The sequence below is a fragment of the Ammospiza caudacuta genome, chromosome 2, assembly GCF_027887145.1.
Source record: "Ammospiza caudacuta isolate bAmmCau1 chromosome 2, bAmmCau1.pri, whole genome shotgun sequence".
NCBI lineage: Eukaryota > Metazoa > Chordata > Aves > Passeriformes > Passerellidae > Ammospiza > Ammospiza caudacuta.
Window position 1 is genome coordinate 64,689,006 of NC_080594.1, and position 17,538 is coordinate 64,706,543.

Sequence of the window (17,538 nt, forward strand, 5' to 3'; positions counted from 1 at the left end):
CATTCAGAAATCAAGCTGCATGAAACAAATCAAAATTAACTCTTATCAATGGTTACTGAAGAGTTAAACCTTCCTTCAATAAAGCAGGTAAACAAAGGTTGTGCTTTCTTCTGAATAGATAAACCCTACAGGTACAGAAAAAAATACCAGAAGGAAGGAAGGATGAAAGCCTAAAGTACACTGGACAGAAGCAGCAGGACACATTTAGAAATATATATGTTTTCTGGTGAACAAACTTACACCAAGGTGCCTAACTCCCATTATTGATTACCCTGACAAAAATAAGTTACAAGATCAAAGACTTAGAAAATATTTCAAAAATTAAAATGAAAAACAACTGACTACTTAGCACTAGAAAACAAAGGGAATTGCTTCTGCACCACATTTAATTTACCTTCTCTTATTATTACCTTGTACAGATCAGCCAACTCTATTAAAAATAACAGACCTACAGAGGATACATAATCAACGAAACAGAAAGAAGTTAAAATCACTCACTAACGCACACATACTCATTAACCAGAAAACCTTCTACATATCCATTAATTTTAATCCATTAAGAAATTAGAATATGATTAATCTCTTCAACATGTGCTAATGATGTTACCTGACAGGATTACTGGTCAAGGACACACGGAGAGATTCTAAGCAAGTGACTAGTCTTTCATCCGTTGACCCAGATTTTAAATCCTGAATAAATTCTTGGGGAGAAATCTTCCTACTGTTCTTGAGACTTCCCTGAAACACAGAAAATACACTTTATTTGATGCATATAGAACTTAAACAGATTATTAATGGCTAAGTTTCAGTTCAGTTCTTTGAATAATATATAATGTAGACCTGCAAACCTGTAACTGATGCCTATCTACTATATGACAAATGCTGACTAAATTTGGTCATTTTATGAATAAATTTATTACCAGCAGACAAAAACAACAGGCATGAAATGTGCAAATTTATCACACATGCTCAGTGAAATAAAGTTTTTGTATTGAATGGATTCTGTTTATGCATTGCAAAGATCTTAATAAGTCAATAGTCAACAGAAGAAAAGACTAATTATGAGGTCCTCTGAAGAGATCACAGGGCACATGTCCAGAAGGGTAACTGCACTCACATAAGCATACAGAGCAAAAAAGCAGCATACCATATATTTTCTACAGAACATATCTAAATACAAAAAAGCAGGCATACAATGGTGCATAAAACTTAGATTTGATTTAATTCATTGCAAGACTCCTTTTTTTGAAAATAGAAGTACAACTGTCATGTTGCACAAAGAGTCTTACTAAATACCTCTTGATTAACTAGTGGCTTAGGTCAGTAATTGAAGAGAATTAGACTTGCAGTGCAATAATAACTTGAAATTATTCAATGTAAATGGTAAGGTAGTCTCATTATATTATTATAGCTAGTTTCATACAGGTGGTGTTTTCTCCCTTTGTTAGATCCTCAGGAAATACTGAGAAGTAATCTTTTTTTATATGAAGTAGATGATCAAATAGTTTCTAGCAAAGAAATGAAGTTAAAATCTGGGAAGTGTATACAGACAGACCAGGCTGCTGAGCTGCCATCAAGAGGAACATCAACAGACAGGTAAAATGGGAAGAGGAATTTCAGGAAGTTCCACAACAGAAAACTGTAAATCTTGAACCTGAGGAGGAATAAACCCATGCACCAACATGTGCTGAAGCTACCAGCTGGAATGTAGGCTTGTAGGAAAATAGGGGCTGTGATGAATGACAAGCTGAGCACAGGTGAGTGCATCACCAGCTGGTTGAGGGAGACGATCCTTCCCCTCAGCTCAGCAGTGGTGAGACATCTGGAGAATTCTGTCCAGTTGCTGACTCCCCAGCATGACAGACATGGACACATTGGAATGAATCCAGAAAGGGCTGTGGGCACAATTACAAGACAATCTGTAGTACATGGAGAGGCTGGTAGAACTGAGATTGTTTAGTCCCAAGAAGAGAAGGCTCAGAAGGACCCTATTAGGGAAAGGACAAGAAGAACAAATTGAAATACAGGAAATTGGTTAAACATAGGACAACCATAAACTTTCCCCCTCCTCCCTCTGTTTTCTTAAGCACGAGGCTGGTGAAGCACTGGAACAGGCTGCTCAGGCACACTGTGTAGTCAGTCTCCCCTATCAAAGATATTAAAATTGGAATAGATAAGAAGTTGGATGCAACTGTCTCCAGGGTCTCTTCCAGTCTAATTCTAAACACCTGCTGCCAGCAATCCTCCCAAAAATATAGCATCTCATGTTATATTTTGAAACACCATGTGTAATACATGGAATGTCATTTCAAACATGCTTCTGAATTGATAGATATCCCTACTTGCTTAAGTATGAGGGTAACTTCCAATAACTATGCTCCACAAAAAAAAGTCGATGAGATGTACAGCAAAGGTTGAGGTGAGAATCTGGATGACAGATCTAGGAAACCCAGAGAAAATTTTTAAAAATCAGGAACAAAAATGTTCCCGCAAACAAAATGAAACTCAGTAGTTTCACTGACTTCAGTTTTCTTTCATGGCTCTTTCCAGCTGGACTCTGCATAGATAAGATAACAGACTGACTAGAGACAAAATGACCAAACTCCCAGCAGACAAAGTATTTAACTAAATGTTACAAGAGAGTTGGAAATTTCAAGATGTCTCAGAAATTCTGCTGGCAGCTCCTGATGTGCATACACTACTTGTATGCCTAAGCATAAGGATTAATATCCTGTGTGGAGAATCTGTCATTTCCAGTGACTTCTCCCAGCAGTTCCTGCTGTAAAATTGACAAAACTGATGTAACCAAAATACTTGTAAGTTGTCAGTAAAATTTCTTTCTTTTGATGCACAGTCATATAGGACAGTCATATGGGTAGGACATACAGTTAAGATGGTTAGAAGATATTTTGGAAGGAATTTAATATAATCAATAGCAAATGTGTGCAGTACAAAGGTCACATGGGACAGGAGCCCAGTCAGACTAGAAGAAAGCACTAGAATGACATTTCAGAAAGCCTCATGTGACCCATCTGAAAACAGCGCCACACGCAGTGGAGACTCACATCAACATCCAGAGAGTAACCAGTCATCCCATTTCAGACTCAGTTCCCCACTGGAACATCACCCTATGCAAAAGAACCAGTAAACATGTCTGTACAACAAACTACCACAGTGCTAAGTACCACTTATTCATATTATGCCAAAGTTCTGCAACATAATAAGAATACGATACATCTGCAGTGCTTAAATAAAATGAGAGCTGCATTTGGTGTCAATTGTGAAACAGATTATATTAGCTGTATTTCAGCATGAGAAAAGCTGCTTAAGTTCAAAATGTTCAAGTTTACTGAGAAACAGGAAATATCTTGAGGCATCAGTGCCTCTAGAAACTTAATTGCTCAACTGAACAACTGGTCTGTGAGCAGATGCAGCATGAAGTCAGCATTAATTAATCTAGTTAAAACATCACAAGGGCACAATGCGAACAACAAAAACAAAATACTAAGAAGAAAATTCACTTTAAAAACCCAGTTTGTATGTTTTGAACATATAAAACAGCAAAAACGATGGCTGAGTAACATGAGAGCAATGCATTTTATTTCCCCTTGAGTATCAACTCCATAACATGAAATTTTATTTTCAAAACTTTTCTTTTCTGCAGGTATTACTATGCAAAGAGGTGTGCTTTGTGATTATTGGAAAGGAGCTGTGCACTTCTGAGAAACCCTGACACTGAAGTCAATAATAAAGCTTTGATTACAGTAGAGCCCACTTTGATCACCAGAGGCTGTTTCATTTTCATTGATTCATTAGAGGTGCTGTCTCTGTTCTTCATTTTAATAGTTCTTCAAATGATAATTGCTTTAAATGAAACATGATCAGTACTCTCCATAATATTTGTGAAAGAGGATATCTTTCCCAAGACGAAACATCTTAGTACCCATCTCCTTAAAGTTCAAGAAGTATGAAAAGAAGTACGAACTACCAAAAGAAGTTACTGCATTATCACTCATAGAAGGAGAGGCCCAAGGTGGGATTAGTTGCACACAACAGTCAGGAGCTACGTGGCATTTCACCTGTTCCAAAAAAGTATGACACTTCCACAAAGTCAAGGTACACCAAAAGTTAACCAAGTGCTCTTGGGGTGCAGTGCACTATTCTCTCTAGACTCAGAAGGCACTCAGTCCAACTAACTCAAGGAAAGAAAGAGCATGCTTAGAACAAAGAGTTTCCAATTGCATGGGAAAGAAATTTCCCATCCCAATAGCTCCAGCACTAATCTGAAATCATCTGCAGCACAACTGGATTGAAGTACTGAATCTGTACCTCACTGAAACAGCTTCTTCCAGTACACAACAGGTGAATGTCACTTCCAGTAAAGACACAACAGCAGAAAGAGAGTTCAGGAAAGACAAGTTTGCCTGCACAGATTGCTCTTTAGTCATCTCCCACCACAGAGAGAGGAATACATGGTCTAGCAGCAGAGGAAGAAAAGAGAAGGGAATAGAAAAAAGAAAATGCTGTTGTGAGCCTTAGGAAAACACACAAGACAACAGTGTGTGATAACAAATCATTGTCCTGGGGGAGGAAACAGACCTGTCCTCTTCCAGAAAGCACCTTATACAGCTCCTCTGGGCATAGTGCAAGAAGCTCCATTGCCAAAACACAAGTGTGACAACATCCAAAGAAAAAAGGAAAATTGTGAATGGCACTCAGAAAGAAGGACCAATGAGACATACTCTGTGGCCAGGAAGCAAAGACCTGAAAATCTTTCTCTTGACAAGAGATTCTTAACATCACCACCATCAGCATGCTATGATTTAAGCAACAGATGTGAATGCAGCAACTCTGCACAGCCAGTCATGTTCTATTACAACATTACTTTTTAGATCAAAAAACTGAGGTCTTAAAATACATACAGAGGCCAGGGGTGCCCATAATATATAAACCCTTACATACTATTTTGGGTAGATAAATTTCAAGAATGTTGTAAGATCTACTAGTCTGAAGTTTCTTGATTTCCCATGCAATATCTCTAAAAAAAGAAAAACAAGCTAGACCTAATCTTCTGGTATTAAGGACCTGTTAAGCTATAGACAAGACCAGTAGCTTTGATAAACTCATCTTAAAAAATGTAATCTCCAGGCAGTTAGGTCCTGCACTCGGCATACCTACCTTACTAAAAGTGCTAAAGCATAACACCAATAATATACATCATGTGAAGTAGACAGTAAGATACATATCTGACTTAAATGACTATATTTAATGTTTTAGTTTCTCAGTACTTAGTTATAATTACATCCAGATTATTTTTACTGATATCTCTAGTTACATACAGCAGTGAGAGCTGAAGATTCAAACACATGAATTCTAAAACAATCAGAATATCTGAGGACAGGATTAGCTATGCAGCATTTAGCACAGGAGTCAGTTCTCACTCTGCAGAAACTAAGCCGCCTTCTTATGCCAAGTGAATCCTTAATTTGGCCTTTATATACAACTCCTTGCACTACTTCAGAGCAACCAATCATTATAGGTAAAAAATGGACAATAATTGATTTTGTGCACAACACTTTCATTATCAGCTATTACATAACATCAAACATGAACTCTGTTTTAAGTCAGGCATGAAAAAGGCTCATCAGCTGAGGAATTATTTTTAAACAATGCTAGAAAAGAAAAAGGTTCACACCAAACTTTTGCAAGAAGCTTTTGTAGAATTTTTCCATCTCTACTCTTAGCCATATCTTTACCAAAAAGAAATGCTGGTTTCTGTATAGAAGACACATTCTAAGTACAAGTGACTATCTGCCACTGTAACTTGTAAAACAGCAAGACAGACACAAACATTTTCAAAGAGCACTATGAGAAAAAGAAGTTAGTCAAAGGAATGTAACATGCATGCATCTCTTTTTCTGACCAACAGGAAATAATGTAAGCACTTAGTCATTTACTTACAGACTTGGAAGCACTGCTAATATATTGCATCACCATTTCTTTTTTGGTATGAAAATCTTTTTCTCTCAATGGCATCTTCTTGTCTTCATTTAAATTCATATCCTCCTAGAATGGGATAGGAAAAAAAAGAAAAAACAGTCTTAAATACCATACATCAACAGAATTACTTTAAGGTAAGAGACTGACTTAAATAAATAAAGACACAAAAATACAAACTCATACAAGTGAAAGCTGTTATACAAACAACTTTTCATAAGATGTTAATCAAAACCGTAAAAATCCTTATCCATATCCCTCTGAACTCAGGCTGAAAAAAACAAAACCAGTCAACTATACTAGGATTAACAAGTGCATCACAACCATTTTTAGTACACTCTTTTCTTAGGAAAGACCCACAGTTTCACACATGTATGCACCAAACTACAGAAGAGCATTATTTAATACTTCCCAAAACATTTATAAATGGACTCAAACCAGTACTTTACATATTTTTAATTTTTAATTTATTCCGTAATTCTCTTCCTCTGTTTCCAAATGGTTCATCTTGGCAGCAGAATGTGGTTTGCACTGAAACAAGTTCACAAATAAATAAACACCTTTGCAATAAGCAAGGCCAAATTCTTAAGGATTAAATCAAAACATTCAACCAGTATCAAACCCCCATCATAATTCATTCAGCCCAATATAAATCCAGAGGTCAAAAAGAGCAGAGTGGCCTACACTGAAAACCACACAAATGACACTGAATGTCACTAGCATCTATGACACAGGGAGTTCTACTGCTCCAGCCTACACATGCTCTGATCACTGCAATCTCTTGCACATCTGTGAGAAATGGCATTTCTCATCATGGTATAAGTTAATAAATAAAAGGGAAAAGAGAAAAAAATTAAAATAAAAGTTAGCAGGAACAATTATCAATTTTGGCATACACATATAAAGCACACATAGCATGTGATTTACTATGTGCATTGCTCAAGCTCAGCAAGAATTACTGCAGTTATTTTCAGCTGAGACTCATGAGGTGAATCCTCATCAGCTTTGGCAGGAGCAATGCTACAAAATCAGTGAGTAACCATCTTGATATCAAAGTTATTTCACCTAGTCAGAAATCAAAGATAAACAGTACAGACAATCCTTAGAATTTGTACTACACCAAAACTCAAGTTTCTTTGTCCTTCAATAGCTTTCACACTGAGTAGAAGAGAATGAAGCACAGTTCCTAGAAACATTTACATTTTTGCATAAATCCAAGCTTTGAGAAGATATTGCAGAAAATGCTTGACCCCTATCCTGGTTTCAGCTGGGACAGGATTAATTTTGAACTTAACTTAAACTAAAAAAAAAAAACCCTTTTCACGTTATCATGTAGCTATTGCAAAGTTCATTCTTCTATTTAAAATAGTTTCTTTCAGACTTGCTCTTTCATGTTTTCTGAAAAGTAGTTTCTAAACTTAAATAAAAGTATCTAACTTCTAAACACAAAAAGAAGCCCCAAGAATTAAGAAAACTGTCAACATAAACTGTATTCCATAAGCCTAGGTATAACAGCAGGTTAATTTATGGGAAATATTCTGTCTGTGTGTGCAGTAAAAAGTAATTTCTTTGTTCTTGTTTTTAACAAACGAAACATCATTGAGACAATTAATTTATACAGACTAGAGTGATACAAGGGGCACAACAGATATTGCTTAGTTAATAAAATACCTCATCTCCATCCTTTATCTCTTAAATAACTGAAGTATATTCTACAGGTAAGCAGTACCTCTTTGGAAAAGAAGAATATATCATTTCACATGGATATTTTCCTAATAGCACTAACAGAAACTAAAGGAGGTAAATGACAATTATTATCTTTATTATCTGGTTTTATGAGCTCTTTCATAATTTTTGCCATGAAAACCACACAAGATGCCACTGGATAAAATAAAGGGAGAAGGAAGCCATATGCATCCAGGAAAACCCCAAGGTAAGACATTCAGTAAACCCTAAGAATTGAAAGACTTCTCCCTTCAGTACTAACACATTGACTATTTTTTCCATGCAAAATTATTTCTAAAAGCCTGGCTACAACAAACTGTTCAAATTGTTCACCAATCCACCCCTCCAAATCACTTAATTTGATCAGAACAGCAAACTAGAGGCTACAATATATAATTAGCTATGTAATCTACTGTGACTAAACTAGCTTTATTCCAGCCCATTCAAATGTGGATAATCTGAAAAATCCTTTCTGTAGTGCATGTTATAGATAAAACAACACTGATAAAGTAGCTTAATACAAGTTTAAGTGCTTTGTTATTCAATGAAACTAGGAAAGCATTCAAATTATCCAGATGTCATCACTACTTTAACATATTTTGCAAAGTAGTTTTAAAAATGGAATTAATTATTTCAGGATCCATGGATATAAGCATCTATATTTATCTAGACATGCAGTAGTAGGTTTCTGAGGATTTATTGAAAGTTTCTATTTATTTATGGCACAGTACAACATCACAGTCTACTCTATACCAGAATGTCTGTAGGATGGTAGAGAAATACAATCTAAATGCAAGGGGTGTTTTTGAAGGCACACCTTCAATTTTATTAAAAAGAACTATCCCATTTTCTGAGCAATTATCTGTTACAGCGAAATTTTTAAGAGAAGCAAGACATCAAAGAAAAATGAACCATTTGGCAATAAGTACAAATAGAGAAGTTGGTAACAGTTAATTATTCCTTTCCCTCACCAGTTTAACTGTGAAAAACCTGCATGTTATCCTTCAGTTACAGTTCTCAAGAGTTCTACAAAAGCTTCTTCAAAACTAAATTATTATCACTGAGTACTAGGAAGTACAAATTCCACAAAGGTACTTCTCTCATTGCACATGGCATTTTCTCCACATGCCAGTCCCTGGCAGTCCCTTTGTATTTCAAGAGTTACTTGTTACTTGCTGTGAGGCAGAGGAAGAAATAATAATCTGGGCATCATTCTCCTTGTTAGTGTTCTCTTGTGCTCTTCAGATTTCAGTCACTCTTTTCTCATGGCCATTCGTGTTTAGTTTTCAATTGCCCAAAATGTCATCATCACGACAAAAAGCTCAACCTACTGAGGTGCTACCAATGCCACATGGTCTTGGTGACTGCTCTTTTGTAGTGCACTAACAATGACAACTAAGGAAAGAAGCAAATTTGCAGACAAATGTTGCTTTGGAGGCAATTCTTTCTTTTTGTGCAAGAGTGACATGGCATATAAATTGAGAACTAAATGTGACCGTGACATTTGAAGGCATAAAATCTCTTTGTAAAAGTTTCAGATCATCTTAAAAGGAAGAAAGATCCCCCATTTCTTGTTCCTCCTCAAAACATGTTGCATAATCTCATTTCTAATTTCTTTTTAAATATACTTGGACCAAAATTTTGCAAAAATAATCCAATACTTTATTTCCTGAGAAACATCCTAATAAATACACAATTACAACTCACAACAACAATTATATTAATAATTCAGGTAAAGATTAGAACACATGCACAGAAGAATACCTGTTCCACCTATCACTTAGCCATGTTGTCATTCTTTAAGTAAAAGAAACGGTAAGACTCTTACCATCATTTTTTCAAACAGTGCTATGATTTCCCTTTCCGACAGTGGTTTTGTAGCAAAACCCTCCAGGTCCATGGGTGTGGATGACCAATCTGTAGAGTGTGACTGCTTCATATGTGGCAGAGGAGGTCTTTCTTTTTTACTTCTTGGAATTCTTATACTGGCAAATCTATCCAACTGAAAATATAAAAGGTGTAATATATCACATACTGCTTCCATTCTGGGTAACTCTAATTAACATGGGTGTTCTTGGAAGTTGAAAATCCTTATTTTTCTGTGGTAGCTTACCTGTTTTTTAACTTCCTTATTCTAAAGGCTTTTCCTAAAGATACATATGATGGTCAGTTGCCTAGCACTGGAGTTAACCGACCAGAATCCCATTACATTAGAAAGAAATCATGCAGAACATCAGAATTTTACAGAAAGTTTGGAGAAATAGATATCTACAAAACCAATTTATGAAGAATTCTTCCCAAGCGTTACATGTAGAATATGAGAAAGCAGACTGATTTACCAAAAGCATAGTTTTAAAGTGGTTTTAGTTACCCAGAAACAGCTGTACTCCTAACATGGCTACAGAATATATAGACATGCAAAGAAACTACTTTTTATTAAAAGACAAGTTAGCATAACTAAGACACGGTTCTATTTATTTTCTTTATATTTCTATTTCTTTTTGCATCATGTAATACAAAATTTAGTGCCTTTGTTCCAATTATTTAAAAACTAATTTTGGAGAAACCATTGACTCACCTATTAAAGCTACATAGAGTATGTTTATGATTCCATGAATGATCCTTATGACTAATACCCAGCACACATCAATCACTCTGGCTTTATTAACCCTTCCAAGAGCCAAAAACCTTCTTTAGAAAAGTGGTTTGGTTTGTGGGATTTTAAACTGGTTAAATATTTACCAATTTTTTGATCAAGAGTTACTAAATGAAGCTTTACACATTTTCCATGCTAGAGCCTGTGTTTTAAGGCACATGGGGGCAGAAGGCAAAAGCAGAGGACACCTAATGAGATGTGCTACATCATCATCTTTGTAACACCCTTTTGAACAGATACGAACAGCAACATCACACTCCTCAACACAAAAGAAAGTTACGGAAACTTTTGATGCATAAGAGATTTTGGACAAGATTTCAACCGTATCAACTGACTTCTGTCTTGGAATGCTATGCAAAAATATTCTGAGGCTTCAATATATCTTTAAGATAAGTATCTTGAGACAAGTACATCAGTTACCAAACTAAATGACAAGTAAAATTATTATAGCATCTGTGGAATTAAGATCAGAGAGAGCAAATAAATCAGTAGCAAAAATTGGGTACAAGTGTTCCACTCTAGTCAAAGCAAGAATTGACTATCAGACATCCATGAAGAGAGGTTTAGAGGAAAAATATAAAGACTTTAATTCTTCCAGTTCAAAATTGAAAAGAAACAGTTTTTGGAACAAAGAAATAGATCGTAAGCTACTCACAGATGGTTGTAGAACATGCAAAAGCAGAAAATTAATATAGCATAAACATAAAAGAGCTCAGCATGGATGATGGGGCCCTTCAGTGTCACATCAAACCAGCAGGCAATGAGGAAGAGCATACTCTAAAGGAATAATTACATAGGCAAAACCCAGGAAGACAAAGAATGCAACAAAAGCAAAAGGGAGGCTAACATCACTGGCAGTGAAGTGGTAGTCATCAGTAACAAAAACCATCTTACATCTTGACTGGGAAGCAATTTCCCTTCCTGCTTTTAAAATCAGAAGTCTATGGTAAGCATGGGGAGATGAAGCCAGACTTCAAACTGAAGTGACTAGACAGGAATTGTAAAAAAATCCTATTATATGATACTTTTCTTTTCAAGCAATGTCTTTCATAAGTACTGATGAAAGGCAGCGTGCCTGCTCCAAAAAATGAGTTAGCCAGTAGCTTCTCCATGCCCCCATATCTTCACTATAAAGTGCATAACCTAAGATAAAAGCCATTGTATTTGTAGATGGTTCATGTACAGACTTGAAACAGGTGTAAAGGGAAGACACTTTGGCTAAATAAAGGATTTCAGCCCATGAATCAGTGAACAGAGAACAAATTATGTTTAAGACAGCTGAGCCCTAAATTTCTTTTCCAGTATCTCCTGAAAAATCTCAGTCCCTTCTTTACTCTTTGTGCTCCCCAAGTGTCTCCTCTTCCTTCTCCTGCTCCACACAGCAGCAGCAACAGAAGTTCTGGCCAGGCAGAACTGCATGCAGTGCCAGAGGTCTCTAGAAACAGACAGCCCTTATTCAGGGAGAAGGGCCTATTCCTCCTTGAAAAGAGATATTTCACTGGTTCCCAGTTTTAGTTTATGTTTTGGTTTTAATCTTCCCTTGAATATCTAGTAGATGTTTTGCATCATTATACATTATGCCGTAACCTTTACATTCCCCATATTCACCAAATCCTATACCACTCATCCTAGAGGAGTAAAGCACATCTTGGAATATATTTGATCAGACAGAACATTTAAGATAAATTGAGATAATAGGATTATAAATACATTTAAAAATGTGTCAAACTAATTATTTTAAATAATTTAAAACAATGCAACCTAAAAAGAAGATTCCCATACATTAATAAAAGGTAATTCATAACAAGATTTGCACAGTAGAGTGTAGATATTCTACATACTTCCCTTTTGAATTATACATTGATAGTGCTTCAGAAAAGTTAATACTTCTCAGTATTCCACACAGGCAAATAATTTCATGGTCCACAGAAAGCACTATACAGAAAGAATAGAAATTTCATTGCTTGGGTGTAATGAAATCTACCACTGATGCTGCTGGCGATCCAAGTGCATAGAGGAGGAAACGACAAAAAAAAAAAGTTCAATAATCTTCCATGTTACACCAAAACATTTTAAATCAGGCTAACCAACAGGCTACAGCTAAGCTTAGCTTTGATACAGTGTCACTAGAGTTTAAAGCAGGTTTGACCTTGCATCTTTTCTATTTTTTGGTATTTATTTTATCAATGGATACATATAGATGCATACAGCAACAGTGCTCTAGAAAAGTCAGAAAAATATCTGTATGAGCCAAAATCAAGCAACCATCAAGAATGAACGGCAAGGTTTTACTGGCTTATTTCATAGGCTGACTATTATTCCACTGAAAGCCCATGAAATAAGAAAGTGATTTTATGCCCACACCATGGCCCTGAAAAGTCAAAGTTACACAGAGATCCACAATACAAACTTTCTGACTCATCACACTTTCTAATTAGGTCCCTAGAAAGTAAATTTTTTTGTGCTCTGATTTTGATCTTAGTGATGACTTCTTATACCTTTTTCCATAAGAAAATAGCATATATTGAACTTACACATTTGATAACGCAGGAATCAATGGATCAGTTACTGCTAGAATAATTTTTGGCACTACAGCTTATCAAGACATCACCTATTAATAAAGCTGCTATGCATGCAGGAATGAAAGGTGTTAATTCAGTGCCACCCTGCCTCCCTCATCTCTCCCTTAATTAACACATCAAAACACCTATTCCTATATTAAGAAATTCCTCAAAAATGAAATCCAGCACACGCATGTAAAAAAAACACATTATCACTGTAAGTGATGGCCTTAGCAACAGCACTGAAAATGGCCCTTGTGATAGCCCTGCTTCTTCCTCCTCTCCACCCTCTCCAACCTCCTTGTTCTCCTTGACTGCTTTTGCTAAATCTTTTTTGAAAGGTTACCTTCATATACATTTCTTCTGCTTGTGTACAGGGGCAAGTGACACCAGCACATGTTGTTTCTCTGCTTCAATGGCACTGTTTGTCATCAGGCGTGAACTAACCACAGTGTCTGTCACGGTGACTAGAACAGCTGCAAGCTTGGTGTCTCACTGTCAGATTCAGAGACCTTCTCTCTCACCCGAGGGCACTGGGCAGTGCTGGGCACGGCTCAGTAGGCCTGGGCCAGGCCCCAACACATTGCAGGGGTTTGGATCCTCCTGCATTGCCAGGGTGGCAGAATACCTTTTCCAAGGCCAAAACTTTTACTGGTTTTTCTGGATTATCCACTCGCTAGGGGTAAAGTCTAAACGCAGGCCACTGCCCTAGACACTGGCCCATACAGTGCCACACACTCCACCACTCCAAATTACCCAGCTTTTGGGCAAATGTCTGGGTGATGTTCTTAATTAAAAGTCTGATCTTAAACAAGACCTGAACCATATGTAATAATATACTGGCTCCAAGAGAAAGATCAGGTTTGTTTCAAGGATACTCAAAATCTTTAAAATTCTCAAAGGCTACTGTAATCAGTCTGGAGGAGAAGGGATGAAAGGGGGAGGGAAGAAAGATGTACGAAGGTATTGTTACAGGTTCAGGAGAATGCCTGTGCAAAAAACTCAAGACGCACTCAGAACAGCAAAGCAAGTCAATTTTATTAGTTGTGTTTGCAATAAATACATACTGACCCCTGGATGCTGGAGAAGCTGCCGAGCAGAAGGAGATAAGAGCATGGCCCCTGAGTGGGAGGGGCAGGAGGGCGACACACCTTCAGCGTGTGCATCATGTCATCCTCTCTCCTCCACCCTTACATCTCCCCCTCAGGAGTGGCCAGTTTCAACATCGTCACACATGGGGCCCAGTGCATGAGATGAGGTCACAAGGGCCCATGATCACATCTCCATGCCAACAACAGCTTTATCATTCCCCTTTCACAGGATGAATTCCACCTGATACATAGTTTCATTTCTGAAGGTTAGTCCTGCCAACTAACAATAAGTTGTTCTTCTACATTATCTTGTTGATGTGCACAGACCAAATACATTAGGCCTTAGACTCGTCTTTGGTCCCTGACACAGGTATCTTCCCCATAGGTTGTCTTTCTGAGGACGCAACTTCTGATACCTAATTATGAAGACAGAGCATTACAGAATTATTATGGTTTAACCTAAAATACCTTACTAGAAGCATTGAAGAACCTTCTTTCTTTCACTCGCATTCTCATGAAGAGACACACACATTCACATATATATAAAAAATATATTCATATATACATGGACCATTAAAACACTGATGGCGATCACTAAGTTCAGTCTTTTAGAAGAGTTCTGATATAAAATATCTACAGGTACAAAATATCCCTTTCCTGAGTGAAAGCATAAAGCCAGGAGTGTTGCTTATAGCTTTTGCTCTTTTACCGGGTGTTCCTCTCACTCTGCCTTACAGATATGTAGGACAAAACATACTGCCACCCTTTATTTTCAAGTTCACATTTTTGACTGCTTGCTATTTATATACTCAGTAAACACATTTTCACATCTGAAAAATTTGCTCAAGCACTACAGAATAACTCAGTCTCGCAGACATTTTGCCAGTCATTTTAGTCACAGAAGCCAACAGCTCAGTCATGAAAGTCCGCTGTAAAACCCTGATGCTGACAGATAACAAAAGCTTAGGGGAACATTAACAACATAGGAAGGAACAAAAGGAGAATACAAAGTGGAACAAATCCTGTGTCTTGACTTGAAATAATTATTATTCCTACTGGATAGGCAACCAACAGGATGAACTGGGTTGCAACAATTTATTTCAGTATCTTTGGAACTTAAAGTAACCCACTTACCAGCAGAAATACTTCTCAAAAGATCAAAGAAGTTACTTCCAATGACTCTAAGTCAAAGACCTCTTAACATATTTTTCCTCCTTGAAGCTCCAGAAGATTAAAAAAGTATATTGTTTCTTTGACAGCCAAATTGCTCTACAAGATTAACTTCTTAGTATGTGAGAAATTCCACAGCCAGCAGTAGAGATTTTAGGAAGAGCAAGACTTGCATAAACCAAGATACACAGAAGAATCCCTTTGATAAAATGACTTCTTATTCCTAATAAACTCAATATCAGAGATTATTTTACCAATCTTAAATTTATAGAATTTAGACTTGTGCACAATCACATCCTAAATGCGTAGACAATATTTCACTCTGAATCTTATTTCTCTATATACTGAAAATTATACAGCCTTTCTAATATTTAAAGCAGTTGCTATGAAAACAGTATAATTTGATGCTCTAAGGAATTTCAGTATGTTTTTCTTTTTTGTCTACATAAGATACCTTTTAATAAAATTCTGTTAATATGGAGGTTTTTTAACCTTTCTGACTCTTACTGTCTCTCTCTCTCTCTGCCAACACTGAGACAGGCATGCCAGCAAACTGCATCTCAGGAAGTGGAAGATCCTCACCCCCAATAGGCAGGAGGGGACCTAAGAGACAGGGAGAATGGATGTAGGTCCCTGCTTGGGGTGCCAGGTGAATCCCCTCCCAACCTACCGAGGGAGCTGTCCCAATACATCTTTGTGAGCAGAGAAGGACTAGTGGGTGATATGGGGTGCAAGGTGGCCATTTTTGGCACAGTGAGTACAACATTGATAAAGTTCTTAATTCTGAATAAAGTAAGGATGGGCACCAGAAGAATTGCTACTTGGGTTTCAGGCAGGCAGATTTGGGCCTTTTTAGGACATGGACTGACAAAGCCCCTTGGAATCGATGCTGAAGAGTAAAGTAGTCCAGGAAGGCTGAAGATACTTTAATAAGGAAAATTTTAAAGATACAGAAGCAGGCAGTCCCCATATGCCATAAGAAAATCCAGTGGAGAAAAAGACAAGCCTAACTAAACAGAGAACTTCAGGCTGAAAGGCTCAGGGGAAGAAAAAGGAAAAACAAGTGTATCACTTCTGGAAGGAAGGTCAGATAACTTGGGGGGACTACAAGGATGTTTTAAGGTTATGTTAGGTGAAAAAGTAGAAGAATCAAAGCCAAACTGGAACCTGGTCACCGTTGTTACAGACAACAAAAGTTTCAATGAATACATTAACAGCAAATACAGCTATGGAGAGTCTCCATTCTTTGCTGCTTGCATATGGTAGTGTAGTGTCCAAGGATGACAAAAAGGCTGAGGTATTTAATGCCTTCTTCACCTCAGTCTTTAATACCAAAACCAGTTGTGCTCAGCAAACCCAACTCCCAGAGATGAAAGTTAGGGATAGGAAGCCAAGTGAAGCCCCCATAATCCAGGAGGAAATGGATAGTGATCTGCTATGCAAGTTAAACACCCACAAGTCTATGAGCCTGGATAGGATGTACCAGGGAATAATGAGGGAGCTGGTAAAAGAGCTCACCAATCTACTTTCAAACATTTACCAGCAGTCCTGATTATCTGGAGAACTTCCAGTTGACTGTAAATTAGCAAACATAAAGGCCACCTAAAAGAAGCGTTGGAAAGATGATCCAAGGAACCACAGGCCTGTCAAACTAACCTAAGTACCAGGGGAAGTCTTGAAACAGATCATCCTGAGTGTCAGTATACAGAATGTACAGGACAATTAGGACATCAGGCCCAGCCAGCATGGGTTTGGGAAAGGCAGGTCCTGCTTGACCAACCTGATCTCCTTCTATAATCATTTGACCTAGTCAGTGGATAAGGAAAAGGCTGTGGATGGTGCTTCCCTAGACTTCACTGAGGCATTTCACACCATTTCCCACAGCACTCTCATGGAGAAACTGGCTGCTCGTGGCTTGGACAGGTACGTTCTTTGCTGGGTGAAAAACTGTTTGGATGGCTGAATCCAGGGAGTGGTAGTGAATGATGCCACACCAAGCTGGTATCTGGTCACAAGTGAGGTTCCCCAAGGCTCAGTATTGGGGCCAGTCCTGTTAAATATCTTCATCGGTGATCTGGACTAAGGGGTTAAGTGCTCTCTCAGTTAGTGTGCAGATGACACCACATCTCTTGGTGGCAGGAAGGCTCTGAAGAGGAATCTGGACAGGTTGGATCAATGGACTGCGGACAGCAGCCTGATGTTCAAATAAATCCAAGTGACAGATCCTGAATCTGTGTCACACAAAGCCCCTTGCAGAGCTACAGGTTGAGGTCAGAGTGGCTGGAACATGGCTGAGCAGAAAAGGACCTGGAGGTGCTGGTTGACAGTGGCTGAACAT

The 17,538-nt window shown here is 37.6% G+C and overlaps 1 protein-coding gene across 1 annotated transcript in view; it reads right to left on the reverse strand.

Moving 5' to 3' along the window:
- DIAPH3 (diaphanous related formin 3) overlaps nt 1–17,538 on the reverse strand; it is a 201,764-nt gene that overhangs the window by 170,486 nt on the left and 13,740 nt on the right. The window contains exons 2-4 of the mRNA XM_058822083.1: nt 9,551–9,724; nt 5,962–6,066; nt 608–738 (exon numbers count right to left, since the gene is read on the reverse strand). Coding sequence (XP_058678066.1) covers nt 608–738; nt 5,962–6,066; nt 9,551–9,724 — 410 coding nt within the window. The remainder of the gene's footprint in view (nt 1–607; nt 739–5,961; nt 6,067–9,550; nt 9,725–17,538) is intronic.